The sequence below is a fragment of the Bos mutus genome, chromosome 13 (assembly GCF_027580195.1).
Source record: "Bos mutus isolate GX-2022 chromosome 13, NWIPB_WYAK_1.1, whole genome shotgun sequence".
Classification (NCBI taxonomy): Eukaryota; Metazoa; Chordata; class Mammalia; order Artiodactyla; family Bovidae; genus Bos; species Bos mutus.
Genome location: NC_091629.1, coordinates 57,690,513 through 57,716,523, shown reverse-complemented (window position 1 = coordinate 57,716,523; position 26,011 = coordinate 57,690,513). Strand labels below are relative to the sequence as shown.

Here is a 26,011-nt window from a genome sequence, read left to right as displayed (position 1 = left end):
AAACTGCAGGTGGAAAGAAAACAGGCTGTGAGTCAAGAATTCCATCTTATGTAGCTCTGAAATTAGCATCTGACGGACGGTGTTGAAATAAAATCATTTCAACAAGATCCTGACTTTGGTTTTAACATGAGGAAACTCACAACAATAGGTGCCTTCATGAGACCTAGGACTTTCTGGGAAACTATGAATACATTAAGTTTTTATCACATAATACTATCACAACAGTTTACCCAAAACAGTTCTGAGCTGCTCTAAGTTAATAATGCCATGATGCTTTAGAATTCCATTTCGGGACTTCCTGGTGGTCCAATGGTTAAGATTTTGCCTTCCAATGCAGGGCCTATGGGTTCAATTCCTGGTCAGGGAGTTTAGTAAGGTCCCACATGCCTCACAAACAAAAAACCATAATGTAAAACAGAAGCAATAGTGTAACAAATTCAATAAAAACTTTAAAAATGACCCATAGCAAAAATATCTTTAAAAAATAAAATTCTTTTTCAAAGAGATTAAAGAGCCTCTTAATAAGGGTGAAACAGGAGAGTGAAAAATCTGGCTTAAAACTCAACATTCAAAAAACTAAGATCATGGCATCCTCATGGCAAATAGATGGGGAAAAAGTGGAAACAGTGGCTGACTTTATTTTCTTGTGGTCCAAAATCACTGCAGATGGTGACTGCAGCCATGAAATTAAAAGATGCTTGTTCCTTAGAAGAAAAGTTATGTCAAACCTCGACAGCATATTAAAAAGCAGAGATACCACTTTCCCAACAAATGTCCTTAAAATCAAAATTATGGTTTTTCCATGTACAGATGTGAGAGTTGGACCATAAAGAAGGCTGAGCGCTGAAGAATTTATGCTTTCGAACTGTGGTGCAAGAGAAGACTCTTGAGAGTCCCTTGGACAGCAAAGAGATCAAACCAATCAATCCTAAAAGAAATCAACCCTGAATGTTCATTAGATGGACTGATGCTGAAGCTGAAGCACCAATACTTTGGCCACCTGATGAGAAGAGCTGACTCACTGGAAAAGACCCTGATGCTGGGAAAGACTGAGGGCAGGAGGAGAAGGGAGCGACAGAGGATGAGATGGTTCGATGGCATCACTGACTCGATGGACATGAGTTTGAACAAACTCCAGGAGATGGTAATGGACAGGGAAGCCTGGTGTGCTGCAGTTCATGGGGTCTCAAAGAGTCGGACACAACTTAGAGATTGAACAATAACAACAAGAGATTAGAATGCAATTAGAAATTTAAGTTTCAAATAGAAATCATCCAGTCCCTCCCTTTAGTTCACTGACTCTAGTTTAAAAGGCTTGCGTCAGTGGAAATAATCTTTTAATTCAGTGGTCCAAGTTCTGCCTAATCAGTGGCCTAATCAGCCCGGAGATAAGGAGAGGAACCGGCCACCATGTATCTCTTGGGAATGCAGTGAGGACAAGAAAACCATTTATCATAGCCAATGAGTCTTGGAAGGGAGAACCACTGCGTGTCAAATCTTTAGCACATGATGTACATATTTTAAAGGGTCATCCTTTTGCCTGTCATTTCCTCATCTGGGACAAAAGCATTAACTGCTAAACTACAAATTTATGCCAATCAGGCTCAAGTTGCTCCAAGATTTTTTTGTTATCTCTGCCTCTGAAATAAAAAATTTTTGTTATTTTCAAAGATACTTTAAAGTATTATTAAAGTATAATAACACAGTTTATGTGACAAAATACTTTTAATGTTTTAAAAGCTTGGATTCTTTCTCTACTTCTTGTATAGAAGTAGAATTCTCATTTGAGCTCCTAATTATAATATCCTATTTGATAATGATGAAGTAAAACAGAAGAATTCTCTTCCTTTAAGAAAAGATGCTTGCTTGAGGATGAAATGGTGAAGCCGTTTTCCTGCATATTAAGACACATCAAAAAAAACCTCACATATAACAAAACTTCATTATCTTCATAGTACTACTAAAGATCTTCAGTGTCCAATATATTACTTTGAATGACATATATTAATAATTAATATAACTGAATCACTTTGCTCTACTGTATACTTGAAACTAACGTGACACTGTAAAACACCCATACCTCAATTTAAAAAATGGACACTGTAATTTTTTTCAATAAGAGGACTGCTAATTTTTTTTAATTAACATTTTTATAAACCTGTGGGATATGCTTGCTTTTCTGAAACACATATTTCTATCAATATTAAAGACAGATGTAATACCTGAATCAGTAGAAACCAACAACCTCTAGATATTATTTTATTAGGAAACTCTTAAGTGAAGCACTTTCAAACTTAATATCTCAAATTAAGCCTCCTGAGATTTATTTCTAAAAACTGAAAATCATGAGTTAATAATCATGTAATGTTTTATGCTGATGTACCAGATGTACAAAACCTTCAAGGTTACAAAGACTATCCAGATAATCTTCACTCAGACTCCTCAAATGTTAACATCTTACTACATTTGTGTTACCATCCTTCAATCAACCTAGCTAACTAGCTATAAAATCTTATCACAGTTGTGAGTGTTGATAACCCAAAACACCAACATAACAAAAGTCTTAGGTTTGAAGATCCTAGAATTAGGTATCAAACAGTAAGAAAGGCAGGCTTTTCACAATTTTTAACAATATGGCCTAAATCACAGAAGCAATGAAGAGAGAAGCCAAAGGCTTGCAATCTAGGGTGACTTTAGACAAGACGCTGAACTTTTAACTTGAACTTGCTCATTATGTATGGCAGGAAGTTCATAACTGATAAACGTGTATCTCAGGGAAGTTATGAAAGTCAAATATAAAAGGAACAATTCCCAGGAAGAGTTAGCAATTCTAAATCTATATGCATCGGACAATGCAACCTCAAAATACAAAAGACCTCTCCCCAAAAATAAAAATCTCAAAATTAACAAAAATAGACAAATCACAACCACAGAGTAACAATTTTAACATATCTCCCTCAGAAACCAAAAGATCAAATATCAAGAATTAGTTGTGAATAGTTATATTTGAAGACAATTAACAAGCTAAATCCGCCAGATACATATAGATTCCTACAAGCAATCTGAAAACACACATTCTTTCTAAGGCACGCAAACAACATTTAACAAAAATTACTGACATATTGGGTCAAATGTGTTCATTAGCCATAATTCTCTGAAACTGAAAATTAAAAATAAGTAGTTTAAAAAATTCATAGAATTTGGTTTTTAAAAAGCATTTCTGAGTAATTCAAGAGTTAAAAAAGAAATATGTAATAAGCACAAAGCACCACAAACTGGGAAAAAATATTTACAACTTCCCACATATGAAACCTGTGGGATGCAGAGAAAACTGAACTTCGAGAAAAAATTATGTTAGCTGAATACATTAGTAAGTAAGAAAACTGAATAACAACAAAATTTATTACCAATTTTGATTAAAAAAGAAATCTCTTAAACTAGAAATAGACAAAATCTTCTTTAACTTGATAATATACCAGATCCACTATAATGACTTAGTGGATATAATTAGAAGAAATTTCTTTAAGATAAGGAATCAGACAAGAATGCCCACTACCACCTCTATTTTTAGAGGTCTTACTAAGACAGAAAATTATATTAAGTATAAAGATCAAAAGGAAAAACTAAGAATGCAATTCACAATTAGATTGTCTTCATTAAAAAAAAAAAAACCTATTAGAACAAATAAAGTAATCTACAAAAATTAATTTAACAAAAAGATCTAAAATATCTTTATGGATATAATTATAAAGTTATCTAAGAATAGAAGATATAAGCCAAACAGATGAGAAGATAAACTATGTTCATGAACAGGAAGAATTAACATCATAAAGATAGCCATTCTGCCTAATTAATCTGTGTATTCAATGCAATTCAGTCAAAATCCCAGAGGTATTGTACAAAATTCCACAGACTAATACTAAAATTTGCATGGAAGAATAATATAAATTTCAAGAGTAACCTGTAATTGAAAAGAAAAACAAGTAGGAGAAGGAGAATTTATTTTTCATAGATAGGCAAGAAAGAGAAGATAACAGGACCAAAGATCTGAATGGAGGGAAATGCAAATCTTTCACATGGAAGAAATAAAATTAGATGACTATAGCTCATATTGCAAATTTTTAAAAACATTTGATATATTAAAGTCCTAAATGTGGACAGTAAAACTTTATAACCTTTAGGGAAAAAAAAAAAAAGTAGGAGACAGTTTTTAAGACATTTGAGTAGCAAAGAATTTCTTTTAGTTAAAATATTGTTGGCACATGACATTATTTTAGTTTCAGATGTATTACACAATGATTTGACATCTGCATACATTATGAAATGATCACCATGCATCGCCTCGTAAACATCTTGATTACTAAGAGTAGGAGGAGTGATAAATTAGGAGTCTGGGATTAACATATACACACTACTACATATAAAATAGATAATCAACAAGGACCTACTATATACAGCACAGGGAACCTTACTCAATATTCTGTAGTAACCTACAGGAAAAGAATCTGGAAAAGAATGGATGTATATATAACTGAATCGCTTTGCCATACACCTGAAACGAACACAACATTGTAAATCAACTATATGCCAAATAAAATTAAATTTTTTAAAAATATATTATTAAGAATTTCTGAAAGAAGGCACAAAAAAATGTATGGTATAAGAAAATTCTGACAAATGTGACTTCATGAAAACAGAAGTTGCTTTCTAAGAAAAGAGCCTGAAAAATTAAAAGCACAAGTCACTAGCTGGGAAAAAATATTTACAATGCATATAACTGATGAAAAATTAGTATCCAACACACAAAGAACCACTGTAAACCAGTAACGAAAAAAGAAAGGAAAAAAAAAGGACAACATCTACTGTCAAAGAGAGTATTAGACTTGTGAAGTCAATACAGAAATAAATTAAAGGAAAATAAAGTGGCTACACAAGAAAAGCTATAAACTGTCAGTGTTAATGTTTATTATGATACATGAAATAACTTCTCCCAAGTCAGTTTCTGCAGAAGAATTTTAAGTTTTTTAAAAATATATATATATATTCAGTTACTTTGTTAGGGTCACTTTGGCAGATGATAGTCTCAAAACTATATGCATGGTACCATGCTGCAGAAAGAACACCTCAGTTCTGGTTAAGGTCTACCAAGAAATCTGGGAAGAGAGAGGAAAAGTTTAAACTATTTTGAGATGTTCTGACCGACTTTCCTCTTACTTGAACTTTGCCAAGTATGAGGTATTCAAACGCCTACCTAAGTAAAATAAAGACATTGCCCTAGTGTTGCTGTAGTTACTTAAAATAGATGTTAAAATAAATAAATCACAGTCTTGATCTAGAATGAAGCCTTCCATAGAAAAGGGATTTGTGGACACAAGTGAGAATACCATTTAAACTCATAACCTATGACAGAGCTCCCTCTACTGGTGCAAAGAAAGTATGAGGATCCTCTCAAGTCATCTCAGGAATGTGAACTTCAAATCATGGGGGCAGAAGTTCTTCTCCAGACGTTACGCAAAAAAAAAAAAAAAAAAGACCCCACTGACACAGACACACAGAAGAAGCCTACCCAAATCCCCAAACTGGTATTTTATCCAGACAGGGGTTTTCAAAGTAGTGTGGGCCATGATTTACCTTTGTGGTTGTGAAAGGTTGTTCTTGGGGTCTCTCATAAAGCAATCATATCGCACCCCACACAACCAAGACAAAAGCCCTCAGATGTTAACAGAATCATCAGAGGCGGGTCCCCTTAGAAAACCTTGTGCTCTCTGCCTCTGGAAATCCTGGGGAAACTCGTACAGAGGTGAGTTACTCAAGCTACCAGTGTGGATCATGGCAAGCTGAGACCTCCCATCAGGCGCCTTGGTCCTGTCCCTCCACAACTTAATGAAGGGGCTCTGCTGAGGGGCAGGGTCACACAATGGTTAAGAGCACGAGCCTGGAAATCAGACGCATCTGGCCTCAGATCTTGGCTCTTCTGTTGCTCACTATGTAATCACGAGCAAGTTACTTAATCGCTTTGCAATTCAGTTTCTGCTGCTCTGAAAGGGGTGGAGGTGGCTATGAAAAACCACACAGCATGACTGCAATGATTAAAATATATGAGATGCTTACAAAGGATTAAGCACCACACCTGGCAGATATTAAGTGCCTAGTCATTAATGATTATCATTACCAGTTATAACGTCTATCCTCTTGGGTACAATTAATATACATATAAAAGAACTGTTTCTTTAAAAAAAAAAAAAAAAAGGTATCTCTGGAATTTCCTCAGAAGCCAACACCAGTCTTAACATGAATTTTGATAGGTTTATATTATGGATCTAATGCACATTATGGTTTCCCTGGTGGCTCAGGGTAAAGAAACTGCCTGCGATTCAGGAGACATGGCAGGAGCCTCGGGTTTGATCCCTGGGTGGGGAAGATTCTCTGGAGGAGGAAATGGCAAACCACTCCAGTATTCTTACCTGGAAAACTCCATGGACAGAGGAACCTGGCGGGCTACAGTAGAGGGGGTCACCAAGAGTAGGACACAACTGAGTGTGTGTTTATGTGCATGCACACACATACACAATACACATTAACACAAGGATTCCAAAACAAACCAAAGTTCAGCAGAATGAAAACAGCATAGACTTTCGGACTAAGATTAAGAACCTTTATAGTTTTAGTCGCTCAGTCGTGCCCAACTCTTTGCGACCCCATGGACTGTAGCCCACCAGGCTCCTCTGTCCATGGGATTCTCCAGGCAAGAATATTGGAGTGAGTTGCCATTCTCTTATCCAGAGGATCTTCCTGACCCAGGGATTGAACCTGTGTCCCCTGCATTGCAGGCAGATTCTTTGCCATCTGAGCTACAGGGAAGTCCCATAGACTTGGGAGTTCTTTCAATTTCCAACTCCAGTGTTTACTAGTCATATGACTATAAGCAAATATTAGCTACTGAAAAAACCACGGTGTCTGGGTCAGACAGTTGATTAGACATGACTCAAAAAAGAATTTTAGAATTAGAAGATAAATCCAGGGAAAACACTCAGAAAGTGGCACACAGAGATTTAAAAGATGGAAACTATAAAAGGGAAATAGCTGGCTGTCCAGGGAAGAAACAAAGGATACTGATAACTGCTATCAATCCTTGTGGAATGTATACTGGTACCAGCCTCTGGAGGACAATATGGCAAACGTGCAATTATGTCGTTTAAATAATTATTCAAACAAAAATTGTTCCTAGGAAATTTTTCCTGCTGCTGCTGAGTTGCTTCAGTCGTGTCCGACTCTGCGACCCCAGAGACGGCAGCCCACCAGGCTCCCCGGTCCCTGGGATTCTCCAGGCAAGAACACTGGAGTGGGTTGCCATTTCCTTCTCCAATGCATGAAAGTGAAAAGTGAAAGTGAAGTCGCTCAGTCCCGTCTGACTCTTAGCGACCCCATGGACTGCAGCCCACCAGGCTCCTCCGTCCATGGGATTTTCCAGGTAAGAGTGCTGGAGTGGGGTGCCATTGCCTTCTCTGAAATTTTTCCTAGGAAACATTAAAAGGAAGGCAAAATTTATATGTAGGACGTTTGTTCCCTGCAGAGTTATTTATAATAGTGAAAAATAGACACAGCCAAAATGCCCAGCAATGGGGAAACGACAAAAAAACAGTTAAGTGTGATAAATATAAAAAGGACTATGCAAACAACATGGAAAATGTATATGCTTTTTCAGCAGAAAATAATCAGAAAGTAGAACATCTAGGCAAATTATTATCATATAGGAACTATACAGGCATGTGGTCAAGAACAGGAGTTATCTGCTGCAATGAGAGGACTTAGGAGTGAACCAATTTCTTTTGTGAGAAAGCACTGATACTGTTAGAATACTGCTAACATAAATAATTTTTAATACAGTTAATGAGAATAGAGGCAATTGAAATATCAAACCTTTTCTAAGGTAGTAAGTGAAAGTCTATTTATTATCACAAAATTTAAACTTGCAGAAACTTCAGTTCTGTATTAGTCATGAGTTCTATAATTTTTATAAACATGTGGACAAGTAGAACTATCAGGGACAAGGGAAAAAATAAGATTGATAACTGCTTTTATTGAATAGGGGCACTGAGGCCCATACAAGGAGAAAGAATTGTCCAACATAACACAGACAGTATCTGAGTCAGGCTTGGTTGATCTCCTTTAAGTGTTTAAAAATCAATTCTGAAGAAGCAGTCGAATGTCTGAGATTTGCTTTAAATTAATTCAATTTGCTATTTTGGGGGAATAAGGCTGAAATATGATGGGCAGTGAGTTATTTTTGAAACTGGCTATATGTCCATAGAGGTTACGACATTATTCTCAAAACTTTCCATAGTGAAAAGTTTCAACTCCTACAGTAATGAGTAAAGATCTCAAAATAAGTGGCAAATCTAACTTGTGACTCAAAAATTGAATTATACAACCTGAAACAGATTGTGAACAAAGTTTATTTAATGTCACTTAGCTGTGACTATTGAGGCTTTTAAGTGGGTTTTTCCCTCATGGCTGTAATAAAAGATGTATGTTTCTCATTAGACATGATAACACTCTCCAAGTTCAGAAACTGAACACACAACCCACTGAAGTAATGAGCACTTAAAATATGACAATTACATTTGGAACAAAATGAATTCTTTAAATTTAAAAAAAGCATAACACATGCACACACAACACACATGAATGGGTCAGCCAAGTTATATTACATAGGGATTATAATCATCTTCATAATTAAAGCCCTTACAACAAGGAGACGATATAGCACTTAGAGTCAATGAAAAGAAACAGGAGTCAGCAGCTCATTACTGCGAAACAAACAAACCTAACAAATTACATAGGCTAGCTATTAAAAAGAGTAAAAGAAAAACTAAATTTAGTACATAGCATTCACTTGACAATTTATGGAACACCAAATCTTTCATCCAGGGGATGAAATATACCCTAAGAACACTTTTGTAGTAAGAATTGAGACTAGCAGGGAGTGAAAATGTTTTTATAAACTCTTTGTGAAGTCGCTCAGTCGTGTTCGACTCTTTGCAACCCCATGGACTGTAACCTACCAGGCTCCTCTGTCCATAGAATTTTCCAGGCAAGGATACTGGAGTGGGTTGCCATTTCCTTCTCCAGGGTATCTTCCCGACCTAGGGATCAAACCCGGGTCTTCCACGTTGCAGACAGACACTTTACTATCTGACCCACCAGGGAAGCCCATAAACTGTAAATATCCATTTTTAAGGCCATAAACAACAGTCCAAGGACTAAGAAGGAAAAAAAAAAAGATTCTTAAGTCAATGAAGAATTCAAAGTCCTATTAATAATTTACAGGATATACCATGATATCAGCAGTATTTTTGGTGGTATTTTTTTCCTCTGAGAATAACTCTAGAAAATAACTTGGAAAATAAATACAGTCGAAAGTACCTATTTATAATCCCTTTACCTACTTTTAATATTTGGTTGATTTTTCTCTAGCCTTTTGATTTTTTTCCAGTCTTTTTTTTTTAATGCACATATTAACATGTTAATTTATCTTTTTACTTTTATAAAGCTGGAATATTAATTTGCCTAGATCTTCAATTATTTTCTTGGGCCAAATTCCTAGAAATGGAATTTACTGAGTCAAAGGTTTGCTCTTTTTAAACTCTTGACATGCACTACATTCCAGAAAAGTCAGAGCAATTTACACATCCATCGGCAGTGTGACTACTCTTTCACCATCTGCATAATTCTGACCCAAAGTCAAACACAGATGATGAGCCTGGGCCCCAGACTAGAAAAAAGAAAACAAGAAAACCTTTTCCCTTCAGAAACAAAGAGCTGATTATAAATACACAGACCTGGAAGGTGAAAATTCCAGGGGGTTGCCTGAGAACCAAAGCCCTGGAACAGTCTGTTCCAGCTGCAATAAACCAGCTGCGGTTCCCCTGAACTCACTGCCTTTTGGACTCTGTGGACCCGGCTTCCTCTGCTGGCATATTTCTACCCACCCTACTCACTGCCAACCTCCCTGCCTTTTCCCTCCAGGAATCTGTCAGTAATCCCCAGCCTAAATTAAATATTCTTCCACTCTGCTTCGCCAACACACTCAGATTACCTCTGCTTTAAAGCCCATTTTATACGCTGAAGTATAATTAAATGGTCTGTCTCCCAGACTAGACAACAGCTTCTTTCAGGGCACGGACTGTTTCTTCATTCTCTGCTGTATCCTCAGCATCTCGCAAAGTACCTGGGATACAGTAGCAGGCACTGAAGAGAAGTTTAGTGAATGAATCAATCAGTCACAAAGCAGCAGGTCTAAAGCACTGGTCAGAAAACTCTTTATGTCTGTAAAGGACCAAACAGCAAACATTTCAGGCTTTGGGGGCCACCTGGTCTCATTCACAACTGCTCAGCTCTGTCTCCATAGTGCAGAAGTGGTCATGGATAATAAGCAAGGGGATGGACATGGTTGTATTCCAAGAAAACTTAACTGCCGAAGCCAGGTGGCAGGCCGGATTTGGCCTGTGGACCGTAGTTTGCCAAATAATCCCTGATTCAGAAGTTTAAAACTCAAAAGTTTTAAAAGATGAGGTACAAAAAAAAAATGATGAAAAGACCATAGATATTTAATGCTTTATACCTACACAGAGTTTAGGCTACACTGTATGTTTAGAACTCAACTCAGTTATTATTATTACCACTTTGTACTCCCAAATTCCTATCCTCTGTGACCTGGTCTGTGATGCAGAGAGACAGGGGAAAAGAAAAGAACTCAAAGGAGAGGGGAGGATGGCCCCCTTCGATGAGAACTGAGCACAGGTGTAAGGCCTCAGTCACAGGCCGAAGAAAAAGGACCAGCAGCATTAGAGGCGTGTTTAAACCAGAAGTGACTGAGGACTCTTCAATTTGTACACTCCCATCCTTAAGATACTGACTGAGAATTCAGAAACCCGATTTAGACACACAGACTAAAGATCATGAAAACAGACTGAAGATAATCCGTATGGTAAACAGCTCAGAGTTCCACTACACTCTGAATTACGCATCAAAACGATGTACGCACTACTCTAGAAGTAAAATGTGTAACAACAATACAAAGGAGAAGGGGGAGAAGCAAAAGAAGAGATACATGACAAAGAACTACACCAAAGTATGCTCCAAAGCATTACTCAACAGGGAAATGTAAATTAAAACCACTACAAAATACCACAACACACCGGCTAGATGGTCTGCATTGACAAAGACCGCCCATACCAAGTGCTGGACCAGAAGCAGAACCACTGAAACTATTGATTTGGGCCATATGGACAGTCACTTAATCACTTAAATCAACAATGAACACTATAAATTAAAAATAAAATAAACAATCACTTACGGAGGAAAAAAGAAAAAGCAATGTATGTGCTTGCCTCTGCAGATCAAGGAAAAGAAGAAAAAAAAAATGATGACATTCAACAAGAGAATGGCCATTCGGGTCCGAAAGTCAATCCTCACTGCTGCTGTTTCCCTGCCTGACTGCAGAAGCCAGCTTCCTCCCTCCTCGAACCCTCCACTGCTGCTGGGGTGGGTTGGAGCGAGGCCCCAACGCTCTCGCTCCTTAGACTGCAGCCACAGAGTGGAGCCTCAAGACTGAGTCCATGTGGACCGAGAGAATCTGCTTTCTCTGGAATGCACCAGGTCTGCCTGTGAAGTCAGTCTGTTTAATCAGAGCCTTACTTTTCATCGTGCCTTCTTCTTCCTCGTCCTCCGTGTTGATCACCATGGTGCCCAGTTGGGATGGCAACGTGTCATCGTGCTCGATCATCGTATTGGCCCCGTCACTCATGCTGCTGGCTACTCGGACAGTGCCCATCTCATCCCCTGCTGCTCGGACCATCGTGCCAGAATCTAGCTCATCCTCCTCCTGGAAAAGGAGGAAATCTCAAATGAGGACTAATTTGATTAAAATGATCGAGTTTTCTGAATTACTCATACTCATCCTGCTGCAAATATTTCTGGATTTGAGGCTTATTCACAGAACTAAGAACACTCTTTTAATTCAAGTGTAGTTGGTGTACAGTATTAAATATGTCGTTGTTGTTTAGTCGCTAAGTTGTGTCTGACTCTTTTGCAATCCCATGGACTGGAACCCCCAGGCTCCTCTGTCCATGGGATTTCCTGGGCAAGAATACTGGAGTGAGTTGCCTTCTCCAGAGGATCTTCCTGACCAAGGGATCAAACCACATCTTCTGCATTGGCAGGTGGATTCTTTACCAATGAGTCACCATTATATATGTTACAGGCGTACAGTATATTGATTCACAATTTCTAAAAGCTATACTCCGTGAGAACACTCCTAGCCAACCAAAGAAGAGCATACATTTATCCATGTAAGAGCCGCATATCTAACCTGCATATTTTTTAACACTGCTCTAAGGAGCTAAGGTACACACCTCTGGAATCTCAGGGTTGTGAGAGAGTCTATCAGTGTAAAGTCTACATAGCTAGTATGGATACTAGATGCCCAAAAGAGCACAGAAAAACCCAGTCTCAGACCTGAATGTTCTCTTTCCTGAATAAAAAGTTAAACTGAAGAAAAGATTTGGAGGCAAAAGAATAAAATGTGGAAGTGTCTCAGGAAGCACTGGGAGAAGAACAAACATCCATCCAGCAAGCCCTGGTCCACGACAGGACACGGTGGGGCAAGGAGCCTTCCAGCTCCAGGCGGACGCCACAACTCTGACTCGTCTTACCTGGCTGACAATCACAAAATGACAAGCATTAATGCCCAAGGCCCACCGCAACGCCTGCACTCACAGAGTTTTCTTCCTCCTCCTGGTCCACCTCCCGCTGCTGGGCCTCCTGGCGTTTCAGCTTCACGTCCATGGCTTCATTAATCAAGTCCCGAAGTATGGACACTCCTTTGGCACTCTTGACAAACGGGTGCTTCAACAAGAAAGTTGAAGATGGTTTATGCGGCACTGGTGCCAAAATACCAGCCAGCACAGAGGAGGCCCTCTATAGTCTCTACTGAACCAACCAGTGCATCTAATCATTCTCTTTATGCTTTGGACAACAGCCAACCCTAACTCACACTCTCACCTGATGCGAAGAACTGACGTATTGGAAAAGACCCTGATGCTGGGAAAGACTGGAGGCGGGAGGAGAAGGGGACAACAGAGGATGAGATGGTTGGATGGCATCACCAACTCGATGGACATGAGTTTGAGTAGGCTCCGGGAGTTGGTGATGAACAGGGAAGCCTGGCGTGCTACAGTCCATGTGGTCGCAAAGAGTTGGACACAACTGAGCGACTGAACTGAACTCACACTCGCTTTATAACTGAGCAGGTACGTTCAGTTTTGCCCATGCGTTTTTGGCTTGGCTGGAATGTTTCCTCCATTTCTAGCAACTCTAGAGAGTCTCAACAGGCTGGCATTGCCCCCCGAGAGGAAGCTCTGTAAATGTGTAGGGAGCTTATGGCTAAGATGTTTAGAGAACACAAGCTACATGGGACAAAGGATAGGGAGCAGGGAAACAAGCAATCTCGATTAAAATGCAGAGGAATCCCGTACAAAAACGAACAGCACAGATCCCTCATACCTCCCGAACACCTCAGAATACAGACACACTTTGATACATGTACACTGACACATTTTTTCAACAGATAAGCATAGTCTGGTTACTTTGGGAGGTGATTTCGGAGAGGGGGGCATAAGTGGGATAAAGACACTGTTTAGAAATCACTGAATAGGTTACTCATCCTGCTTATTCTTTCTATTCAATGTCCTATAGCATTTCCAACTATGTATTTGGGTAAAAAGGATTTGGCAGCTTCCCAAGTGGCTCAGTGGTAAAGAATCCGCCTGCCAGTGCAGAAAATTCATGAGACTTGGGTTCAATCCCTGGGTTGGGAAGATCCCTTGGAGGAGGAAATGGCATCTCACTCCAGTTTTCTTGCCTGGAAAATCCCATGGACAGAGGAGCCTATCGGACTACAGTCCATGAGGGCGCAAAGAGTTGGACACACCTGAATGACTGAGCTTGCACGTATATGCAAAAAGATTTTAGTGCCAAAAGGCAGTTACTGCAGAAATACTAAAACTGGTCACAAATACGTACCAGATGTAAGCCCGAGTATTATGCACCTGGAAAAGGCACTTGAAACAGGGATATTGCTGACTTTCTTCAATAGAAAAAAAGGACTTAAAACTTTTGGGATTTTTTTTTTTTCTGTACCATATGGCTTGTGGGATCTTAGTTCCCCAACCAGGGATTGAACCCAGGCCCTTGGCAGTGAAAGAGCAGAGTCCTAACCACTGAACCACTAGGGAAGTCCTTTTTTAAAAATTTTTTTTTACTGAAGTATATAGTTAATTTACAATGTTGCACCAATCTCTGATGTACAGCAAAGTGACTAAGTTATACACATACATTCTTTTTTTATATTCTTTTCCATTATGGTTATCACAGAATACTGAATATATTCTCTGTGCTATACAGCAGGACCTTGTTGATCATCCATCCTAGGCTTAAAGTTTTTAACATTAATACCATCTTACAATTTTGTTGTTTGCCTGTGTAACACAATAAAAAAATTTATGCTGTGAAAGTTACACAGGAAAATTCCTTTCTGGAAGGGTGGGGGATGCTGTTGTTTTCCAGACTTGTTCTCATATTGTCCCCCGTGTTTATCTGTAATCCATTCTCTGTTCCCCACCACCCATCAGAAGATATGGGCTCCAGGGCTTTGCAAGAACTCTAGAAGTGGACAGGATGCCTTAATGTGTGGTGGGATTGAAATACGGGAGTTATCTTTTCTATAAAACTGTATCAATACCTCATCCAGGCAGGAAAAGAATTTGCCACTACTCAGAAAAAGGACCCAGCTCATCTGCAAGAGTAACTATTTCCTTGTTCTCTCCACTGGGCAAGTCCATAAGTTCATTTCCCTCCTCTTATACAAATCAGTCTGCTCTGTTACTACTTAACATTAGACTTCTGTTAGTATCCACCCACTCATTTTCCTGTGTTTCTTGAATGGAACGGTTTCTGTTCTTCTTACTGCTCTTAAATTTAAACTCATTCATGATGTTAGGTACAGGTGTCTGATTACTTCATTACATCTCTAAGTTGAAAAGCTGGAGCATTTCTATATTGACACATATATTACTTAATTATAAATAATTATCCTTATATTTCTCCATCATATCACAAATATTATACTGATTCTTTTTAAATTACGGGCATAAGTAGATTTTAGTATCTATGAGGTTCATTCCAAAAAGATAATAAGTATAAAAAAATTTGTATTGGTAAGGCAGCAATGGATCTGATATGACTGAAAAACACTGGCCTAGCTCAACAATAGATTTATGTCAAATTCATAATATATTATCTTTTATATTTGAAAATGTTATTCAAAGTCACACATATTGTATCACTTAACCTTCACAACCAACTTATGGGGCAGGTATTTGATCTCTACTGTATAGATAAGAAAACTAAACAGAGAGGTTATGTTACTTGTCCAAGGTCACAGAGCTAGCAAACAGGAAGCCAGGATTCAAACCTGGGCATCAGGCTCCAGAATCCAAGCTCCTAAATATTAAGCAAGAAAGTGTGAAAGTGTTAGTCGCTCAGTTGTGTCTGACTTCTCGCGACCCCATGGACTGTAGCCCACCAGGCTCCTCTGTCCATGGAATTTTCCAGGCAAGAATAATGGAGTGGGTTGCCATTCCCTTCTTCAGGGGATCTTCTCGACCCAGGAATTAAACCCAGGTCTCCCGTACTGCAAGCAGATTCTTTACTGTCTGAGCCGACTAAGCACACTGCCTGCCAAATTCCACCCATTCTTCAAGGCCCAAGGTCAGAAGTTACCTCCTCCAGGAAAGCAGTCCTGGCATCACCAGTTGAAAATGGTGGACCTACCACTGATCCCAGTTCTTTGCCAGAAGTAGGTATGGCTCTTCTGCTTTGGAATCAAAAAGACTTAGCTCCTAAGCCTGGCTTTGCTGTTTACCAACCAAGTGGCTCTAAATGAGCTAACCTCTCCAAATCTGTTTTCTCATCTATAAAAGTAAAACAACACTCCTCTCTCAAAGGGTGTATGTGCTGATTAAATGGCACAACATGTAAAGTATCTAGCACACAGCAGGTGCTCAATAAAGGCCAATTCCTGTTCTCTAATCCCATACAGCCCTGTATTTTCTTGCATGATTGTCCTGTTCAGCGATTTAACATTCTTTTCTATGTCTCTTCTAAGCAGTTACATTCAAACCTCACAGGAGGCAAGGAATATCTTAGAGCTCTTCACCATCTCCACGTGGGTGGGTCAACAGCATCTTGGATGGATAACTTGTGAATGAAACAGAGAGAGAGGCAGCATCCCAGGGTGAGTCATACCTGGAGGAGTTGAGTGGCTGTGGCTCTCTGCTCGGGGCTCTTGACAAGACACTGCTTCACAAAATCCATGAAGCTATCTGACCACAGTTCCGGCTTTCGGAATGTGGGGGGTGGGTTGGTAGGAATCATGAAGATGGCCTGGTTGGAAAGAAAAAAAAAACGATTTGGCAAAATAAAAGTGATACTCCAATAAAAATGACTAGACATAATTTCGAAGTTTGATAAAATGATTTTCCTCTTCTCCTCTATAAGCCCATCCTAATTGCAACGAAAATCTAAGTATCTCAAAGTAGGAAGTATGACCGTTAGAGCAGGAGTCCCCAAGAACCAGGCTGCACAGCAGGATGAGCAGTGGGCAGATGAACGAGGCTTCATCTGAATTTATAACTACTCCCCATCATTCACGTTACCACCTGAGCTCCACATCTTGTCAGAACAGTGGCAACATAATAAAAGAAATGTGCTTGAATCATCCTGAAACCCACACCCACCCCAACCAGAGTGTGGAAAAATTACCTTCCATGAAACCAGTCCCTGGTGCCAAAAACGTTGGGAACTGCTGAGTTAGAGAATCTGACAGAGCTCTCCTGCTCCCTCCGCTTCTCTTCTCCCTCCCCCTCTGGCATATGTATTCTTGTCCCCTAAACAATAAACAGTCCATCCTAAAGGAAATCACTCCTGAATATTCACTGGAAGGACTGATGCTGAAGCTGAAGCTCCAACACTTTGGCCACCTGATGCGCAGAATTTGACTCACTAGAAAAGATCATGATGCTGGGAAAGATTGAAGGTGGGAGGAGAAAGGGACGACAGAGGATGAGATGGTTGGATGGCATCACCGACTCGATGGGACATGAGTTTGAGCAAGCTCCAGGAGCTGGTGAAGGACAGGGAAGGCTGGTGTGCTATAGCCCACGGGGTCGCAAAGAGTCGGACAGGATTAAGTGACCAAATTGAACTGAAACAATATCCAGAGAGCTTTGTTTGTTTTTTGCTGACCATGTTGCCTTTCAAAGTGAAAAGGCGAGCTCTAAGAGCATCGATATCCTGAACATGACCTCAGCTGTCAAATGTCCCTCCTTCCTGAAAGTTACCCCCACCACTGGACGCAAGTGGTAACTGCGAGGAGGTCATAAGCCCAGAAGTCCCCCCAAATCACAAAGGATTCACCACCCTCCAAGCCACGCCAACTCTACCCACATACTTGAAAATTAAAAACTGACCCACTACATTACATTGAAATTCTACGATTTCAAAAAAGAAACCTACAGGAGATATTGCAAGTTCCATTCCAGACTGCTGCAGTAAAGTGAATATCACAATAAAGCAAGTCGCATGAATTGTTTTGGTTTCCCAGTGCATATGACAGTTAGACTTACCCTATTCTGTAGTCTATAAGCATGCACCAGTATTATATCTAAAGAAACAATGTATATACCTTTAAAAATTACTTTATTGCTAAAAAATGCTAACATTCAACTGAGCCTTCAGGGAGTTATTTTGCAATAGTAACATCAAAAATCATTGATCACAGATCACCATCATGAAGAGGTCTAAAATATTGTGAGAATTACCAAAATGTCACACAGAGAGATGAAGTGAGCAAATGCTGTTGGAAAAATAGCACTGACAGACTTTCTTGATGCAGTTTTGCCATAAACCTTCAATTTGAAAAAATCCAATAAGGCAAAGTGCAGTAACATAAGGTACGCTTGTAAAATTATTTATTGAGTTTCCAATAGAAAAGGTACAGATTTAAAAAAAATAAAACTCTTTGCAATAAGCAGCCTAAATTATGTTATTTGAATCTAAAAATAAAGCCAGTAAATCTTCCCATCCTTCTCCATTTCTGTCCCCCCAGAAAGAGAGGTGCTCACCTTTGGGCATGTGAATAACTTAAAAAAAAAAAAAACCTGTTAAGTCTATTAGCAGAAGGACTGCTTAATCAGAGAAGAGGAGGAGCTGAGTTGGGTGGTATGGAAAAGACTCTGGAGCCTCTGAGGAAGGCAGGGGTCCAGATCTTGTAACAGTGCTGTGCTGAGGTGTTCTGGGGGTGGGGAAAGTCAGGAAAACGCTTAATGTAGAAACACTGAAGGAGTGTCAATGGAGACACCTGTGGGCTCTTCACATTCCAGAACTGGATGTAGGTCAGGGAGCACAGAGCCTCTAGAAATCACACATGTAAATCCCTACCCAGGCCAGGCAGGAAGAAGACAACAAATGAATCCGGCCGGGTGTTAGCGATATGAGTCGAAAAGAATACTCTGCTTTCCTCTTAAGGCTAGTGTAAGAAACAGAGAAAACACGGCAATACATTATGACTGGTACGGGTGAACAGGGAACCGTGGCGGGCAGTGCAAAGCCCACGCCCTGTGTAAAGGAGAGGACTGCTTCACAGCTCCAGTTAACGTTGGTACGTTAAAATGTGAGCACCTGGGGACTTCCCTGGTGGTCCAGTGATTTAGACTCCGTGCTTCCAGTGCAGGGGGTGTGGGTTCAATCCCTGGTTAGGAAACTAATATCCCACATGCTGTGGAACACGGTCAAAAATTCAAAAATAAATGTAAAACAATTTAATATGTGAGTGCTTGAATTACTAAAAACACACACTGCACAAGTCAAACCAATCAAGTCCTGCCAGAGGGATATCAATACACAACCTCTAGAATGAACAGGGGTGGATTACATTTGACTTAATTAGTGATTACAACTAGTGGAAGTGTATCATCTGAAGTCTAGATTGACACTTCTCAATTATTTACAATTAATTCGTTTACTGTTTGGTACCTAACCAAGACACTCATTTAACTCAGTTTCTCATTATCACCAGTAACTGACCATCCCACTGGTTTTCTGTCCATTCCCTTACCCTCATTGGATGGATATCAGCATATGGAGGCTTTCCTTCAGCCATTTCTATGGCTGTTATTCCCAATGACCAGATGTCTGCTACACAGTTGTACCCAATTTCCTGGATCACTTCTGGAGCCATCCAAAAAGGTGTTCCTATCACTGTATTTCGCTTGGCCATGGTATCCTGAAATAGAAAGGAGAGAGATCAACATTAATCATTCAAACTGTTGAGAAAGAGTCCCTTCTAACAATAGTAATTGTCATGGGCTTGAAATACATATACAAACCATACTTAAACACGATCAAGTAAGTAAGTCACAAAACAAATTCAAATGACATTGAAACATAAAAGATTCTCAATTATTAAAACACAAAAGTAACTGTCAACCAGTTAATGAAACACCAAAATGAGATTGACAAAAATTAAAAAGATTACTAATAACTCATATGGATAATAGCATAGAAAAAAATCAGGTACCAAAATACAATGATAAAGGAACACAAGTTGGTACAATGTTTTAGTAGGCAATTCAGCAATATTTATTAACTTTAAATGTCCATATCCTTTGACTGAAATCTAGTTCTAGAAATGTATCCTACGTATAAGTATCCCAAGATAGATGCACAAGTATTGTAAAAATAATAATAATAGAAGGGCTGGAAAAGGAGCATCTGTCCATTCATTTGTAAAACTATACACTTGAATTCCTAACTTATACTTTCAGCAAAATAGGTTAAAATTTTAAACGTAAAGAACAAAATCCAAAAAGCACTCAAGGAAAGTACAGATTAATAATTATATAAGGTTGGAGCAGAAAAGGACTTTTAAAACATGACATCATGAAGATGGGAGTATTTTTCAAGTTGATTTATGATTGAACACAACCTCAACACAATTCCATTCAATCCCAACCAAAATCTAAATGAAGTTCCACTGCTTATTCTTATTTTTATTGCTTGTGAGTTTAGTGTCATATCCAAAAAATCACTGCCAAGACCAAGGTCAAGGAGGTTCCCCCCTATGTTTTCTTCTAGGAGTTTTTGGGTTTGAGACCTTCCATTTATTTTAATCCATTTTGAGTTAATTTTTGTGAGTGGTGTAAGAAACAGGTGTAGTTTTACTCTTCTGCATGTGAGTACCAGCTTTTCCCAAGAACATTGATTAGAGACCAGCCTTTCCTCGTCGCACACTCTTAGCTCCCTTGTCAAATGTTAACTGCCTATATAAGCACGGGTGTATTTCTGGGTTCCTGACTCCAGTCCACTGGTCTATGTGTGTATTTTTATGCCAATACTATATTGTGTTGATCACTTTAGCTTTTGAACATAGTTTGAAATCAAGAAGTACGAAGCCTCCAGCTTTGTTCTTCTTTCTCGGGACTGGTTTGGATATATGGGGCCTTTTCTAGTTCCATATGAATTTCAAGACTGTTATTTTCTATTTCTGTGAAAACCATCAATTACTAAAAACAACTGATACTTTAAATTTATAATATCTTTTACACAGCACCAAAAGAATTTTTCTTTTCAATTTGGTTTCCTTATTAAGATTGTAATTTAGGTAATACTGTTTGGTATTGTTTACTTATGTGTTAACAACAAAATCTTTTGAAGGGCCCACAAATCACAATATGGAGTAAGTTCCTGAGGTGGTGGTGGTGGTTTTTTTTTTAAATAACATCAAAGCAATTTTTAATTGTTTTTCATTTAAATTTTTTAAAAATAAAAAATCCACACGATACAGCTCTAAAAAAACTATATATGCATATAGCTTTCTACGACCCAGTTCAGTTCAATCGCTCAGTCGTGTCCGACTCTTTGCGACCCCATGAATCGCAGCACGCCAGGCCTCCCTGTCCATCACCAACTCCCAGAGTTCACTCAGACTCACGTCCATCGAGTCGGTGATGCCATCCAGCCATCTCATCCTCTGTCGTCCCCTTCTCCTCCTGCTTCTACTACCCAAGAAACCTGATACATGACATTGCTGCAAATTTTTGTATAGATCTGTCTAGAACTCGGTTTTCTACACATATTTCACACATCTCATGTATTTTACAAAATCAGATAATTTTAGACATCCTGTTTTGAAAGCATAGTGTTTTTCATTGCCATGCACTACTGAGGTAGGAGGAAAATCAAGAGCCTGTGTTTTGGAACCAAATGAGGAGCATGCTTTCAGTAAAGCAGATGCCAACTGCTACCTAGAGGCTGAATGAGATGACATTATGTCTTATTCAAGGAAAGCTGATTAGATTTAATTTTTATTCCTTTTGTAAATATGATGATGTAGACCAAAAGAATTTAAACGTCCACTCTATCATTTCTTGCTTTAGCTTTTATTTTTTTCAAGCTAAACAGAGTTAAACTATGGTACCTGAGCCCCAGGAAAGGATCTAAAATAATCTACCAGCTCATTTGTAACCTATTGGCACATTCTTTAATTTTTTAAAACACAATTATATCAAATATTACACTTTTAAATAAATAATGAAAAAGAACAGTTCTCAAGAAAGACCTGAAAGTTACCAACACAAGTAACACTTTCACTTACTGTAAGTTGACCTGCTACCCCAAAATCTGCAAGTTTTGCATGACCTTCTGTATTGAGCAAAATATTTCCTGCTTTGATATCTCGGTGTATTTTTCTCATAAAATGAAGATATTCCAGTCCCTTAAGTGTTGACTGTAATATTGTAGCTATTTCATCTTCTGTTAACTGAAAAAATGAGAAATTAAAATTCTATTAGTTTACATCAGCACATTTGAAAAAGGAGAAAAAATTTCGATTCAAACTCCTCTCCTAGAATATAAATAAGATCTTATTCAAGGTGTAAAATAGCATTTGACAGCTTATAGTACCATTGCGGAGAAGACAAGGGCACCCTACTCCAGTGCTCTTGCTTGGAGAATCCCAGGGACTGGGGAGCCTGGTGGGCTGCCGTCTATGGGGTCACACAGAGTTGGACATGACTGAAGCGACTTAGCAGCAGCAGCAGCAGCAGCAGCAGCAGTACCATTGCTATGCTGACTACTCGCAAAGTTATATTTCCAGGCCAGATCTCTCCCCAAAAATCAGATTTATATATCTTCCCACACCAGCTGAATACCTAACAAGCATCATAAGTATAACATGTCAAAATCAAATTCTTTATTTTTACCACCACCCTACCCCTTTCCATACCACCCACCTACTCTATTCTTCACACGTTCTTCTCTCTCTCAGTAAAAGGCAATTTAATTCTTCTAGCTGCTCTGGTCAAAAATCTTGAAGTCATCCTTGACTCTTCTCTATCTTCAAACTATATGCAATTATATCCTCTGGGTTCACCCTGATTTAAACCACCATCATGCCTTGCCTGAATTATTCTAATAATCTCCTAATGGGTCTCGCTGCTTCTGCCCTTAACCTTATAGAATGTATAGTCCACACAGCAGCCATAACTAACCTTTTAAAATATAAGCCAGGGACTTCCCTGGTGTTTCAGTCCATAAGACTCTGCTCTCCCAACACAGGGAGCCTGGGTTCGATCCCTGGTCAGGGAACTAGATCCCACATGTTGCAACTAAGATTCAGTTCAACATCTGCTCAAAATCCCCATGGCTTCCTAAGTCACTCAGAATGAGAGCCAGTCCTCACTAAGGCCTCACCCTATCTGGCTCCCAGCTACCTTCATCTTCTACCACTTTCTACCTCTTCATCCTGTTTCAGCCACATAGGCTTCCCTGCTGTTCCTCAAACACTCTAAACACACTCCCACTTCTGGGCCCTTTTATCTGTTCTCTCTGCCTGCAGTGCCCTTCAACCAGATTTCTGGATGAGATGGTTCCTTACGTCATTGCCTCTGCTCAAATGTCACCTCATTAGGAAATCAGAGAGGCCTTTGCTAGCTCCCTCCACTCCTAGATCATTCTCTATCCCCTTATCCTGCTGCTGGTGCTGCTAAGTCGCTTCAGTCATGTCTGACTCTGTGCGACCCCAGAGACGGCAGCCCACCAGGCTCCCCCGTCCCTGGGATTCTCCAGGCAAGAACACTGGAGTGGGTTGCCACTTCCTTCTCCAATGCATGAAAGTGAAAAGTGAAAGTGAAGTCGCTCAGTTGTGTCCGACTCTTAGCGACTCCATGGACTGCAGCCCATCAGGCTCCTCCGTTCATGGGATTTTCCAGGCAAGAGTACTGGAGTAGGGTGCCATTGCCTTCTCCATCCCCTTATCCTGCTTATAGCTTAATGCAACACTATCACCATCTCACATACTATACATAATCTGTATACCTATTCATGTGACGTCTTCCCTATTACACACGTGAACTCCATTTTAAAATGCCTTTGATTAGGTTACTACTGAATTCCAGCACCAAGAAAGCCTCCTGGCACATAGTAGGTCCTGAAAAAAATATCTGTTAAATGATGATGAATAAATGTAAGCAAAAATGCAGGAGACTGACACAGAATACCTGATCAGTCCAATGCTGACTCTGTGCTGATCCCAGCCCAGTTCTAAACAAACTCAATCAACAGACTTTGAATCAGTACCCCTCATGACAAACAACTCACAATTAGAAGAGAATAGGCAGTGGTGCAAAAAATACGTGATTTGGGTTTAGAAAGATCTAGTCTTTAGCCTTGGCTCTACTTCCTCAATATGACTTAGGCAAGTTATCTAGTAATGTCTCTGAATCCCAGTTTCTCAATCTAGAAAAATAGGCAAATCATCTTTTTTCAAGAGTGTCACAAAAATCAAACGATACATTAAGGCATGGAAGAATTCATGGGGTTTAATAACTAGAAAATGCACTTCTACAAGAGCAGGGACATTGTTCTACTGACTACTGGATCCCAAAGGCCTAGATCAGTGTTCTAGAAATACTTACTAAATGAATAAACAAAGAGTTTACGCAACTGAACTGCAACTAGAAACCATGACTCCTAGCTTTTCTCCCAGCCACCACAGTAACAGCACACTATCTTTCACAGAGAGGAATCTGATGAGGAGGACTTAGTGGAAGTTAACCTGTGAACACCTGGGTAGAAGGAGAAAACCCAACCAACTTTAAACACTCAGAACTCATTGCTGGGCTTTCCTGGTGGCTCCGTGGTGGAGAATCTGCCCACCAATGCAGGAGACACAGGATCAATCCCTGATCCAGGAAGATCCCACATGCCATGGGGCAACCAAGTCCATGCAGCACAACTACTGAGCCTGTGCTCTGGAGCATGAGAGCCGACACTACTAAAGCCCACGCGCCTTAGAGCGCGTGCTCCGCAACAAGAAAAGCCACCGCAATGAGACGCTTGTGCTCTGCAACTAGAAAGTAGCCCCCACTTGCTGCAACTAGAGAAAAGCTGGCAGAGCCAGAAAATAAAAAAGAACTCATGACCTAGCTAAGATTTGATAGTCATTTTTCCCCCAGTAAGAAACAAGTAAACCACTTCACTGGACTAGGTTGGTTGGTATTGAAACTGCCACATTTAGTAGACATCAAAAAGCAGAGAGGGGAAAGAACCATGGAAAGGGGGAGATGCAACAGCCGTCTGTCTAGATACATCAGTAGGAGAGTGTGCGTGAATACAGGGCAGAGAAAAGAAGGCAGTGTGAGAGCCCAGTGCGGCTGCGTGATTCCAGAAGGTAAACTTACCGTTTTATTTCGTAATCGAATAATATCAGATACAGAACCAGCCCCACAGTACTCCATCACGATCCACAAGTCTGTGTTCTTAAAGTAACTGCCGTAATATTTGACTACATGAGGGCTAGGGAGAGAGACAATACTAATCAGTGGAACAACCTTCAAACATCCCTATGAATTCATGCTGTAAAATACGTGAAAATCCATTTCTCAGCTCCAAAGATCAGTTATTTATGTTTAAGGTTCAAACGGGCACCCTCTTGATAAGAAATTAAAGTAGTATTGATTTCTGGAGGGCAGTAAATAACAGCGGTGCAAAAACTGTGTAGGTTCCTTAACCCAGCGTTTCTAAGTCTGCACCTCACCCTAAGAAAAGACACACAGATTTCAAAAAGAAAGAGTTACCATGGTCACAGAACTGCTTAAAAAACTGAAAATTTAGAAACCATCCAAATGTCTGACATTAGGGAGTTTATTTAAGAAATAATGATATATCCGTATAAAGGAATAACCACAAATCCATGGAAAATGTAATAGAAGAATACTTGATGAGAAGATTCTGCTTACCAAAAAACAAACAAAAAATGCAGGTTACATAACAGACAGCACAGTATAACTCCAAAAAGACATACGGAAGGACATGTATGCCAAGGAGTATTTAACAATGATTATCTCTCCAAAGGGAAATGTGGTTTTCCTTTCTTATTTGCATTTTCCCAAGAAGTCACATATACTTTGTAATAAGGAAAAATAAAACTACACTACAATCTATTGTAAGGGAAAAATATTCAGAATCAGACCTGAAATATAGAATCTTGAAGGAAGATTTCAGGAAAAAGTCAAAATCCCTTTAAAATGAAATAATTAAAAAAAAAAAAGAATGTGTCTTCTGAAGCTACCAGCTGTACCTAGCTAGATCATTATCAGAGCTAAGTAATATTGCACAATGTAGTAACGGAAGAGGCAAAAACCAACTCAGCTGATCTAACTCTCAAAATTTCAAATGCCCCTTCATCCTTGGGAAACATGCCAAAATGACAGGATATCAGGAAGACACACACACACATGCAAAATGAATATTAATGAAGAAATGGATGAATAACTCTCTTAAGATACATATCACCACATCTGTGCTGCCGTCTCTGAATTTCTACAGTATT

The 26,011-nt window shown here is 39.4% G+C and overlaps 1 protein-coding gene across 2 annotated transcripts in view; it reads right to left on the bottom strand.

Moving 5' to 3' along the window:
• The window catches only part of STK4 (serine/threonine kinase 4), a 90,356-nt gene that overhangs the window by 49,939 nt on the left and 14,406 nt on the right, over positions 1-26,011 (bottom strand). For both annotated transcript variants that reach the window (XM_005903175.3, XM_070381784.1), the window contains 6 exons: positions 24,861-24,975; positions 21,776-21,940; positions 19,238-19,405; positions 16,369-16,506; positions 12,781-12,909; positions 11,701-11,887 (listed from right to left, as the gene is read on the bottom strand). In XM_005903175.3, coding sequence (XP_005903237.1) covers positions 11,701-11,887; positions 12,781-12,909; positions 16,369-16,506; positions 19,238-19,405; positions 21,776-21,940; positions 24,861-24,975 — 902 coding nt within the window. The remainder of the gene's footprint in view (positions 1-11,700; positions 11,888-12,780; positions 12,910-16,368; positions 16,507-19,237; positions 19,406-21,775; positions 21,941-24,860; positions 24,976-26,011) is intronic.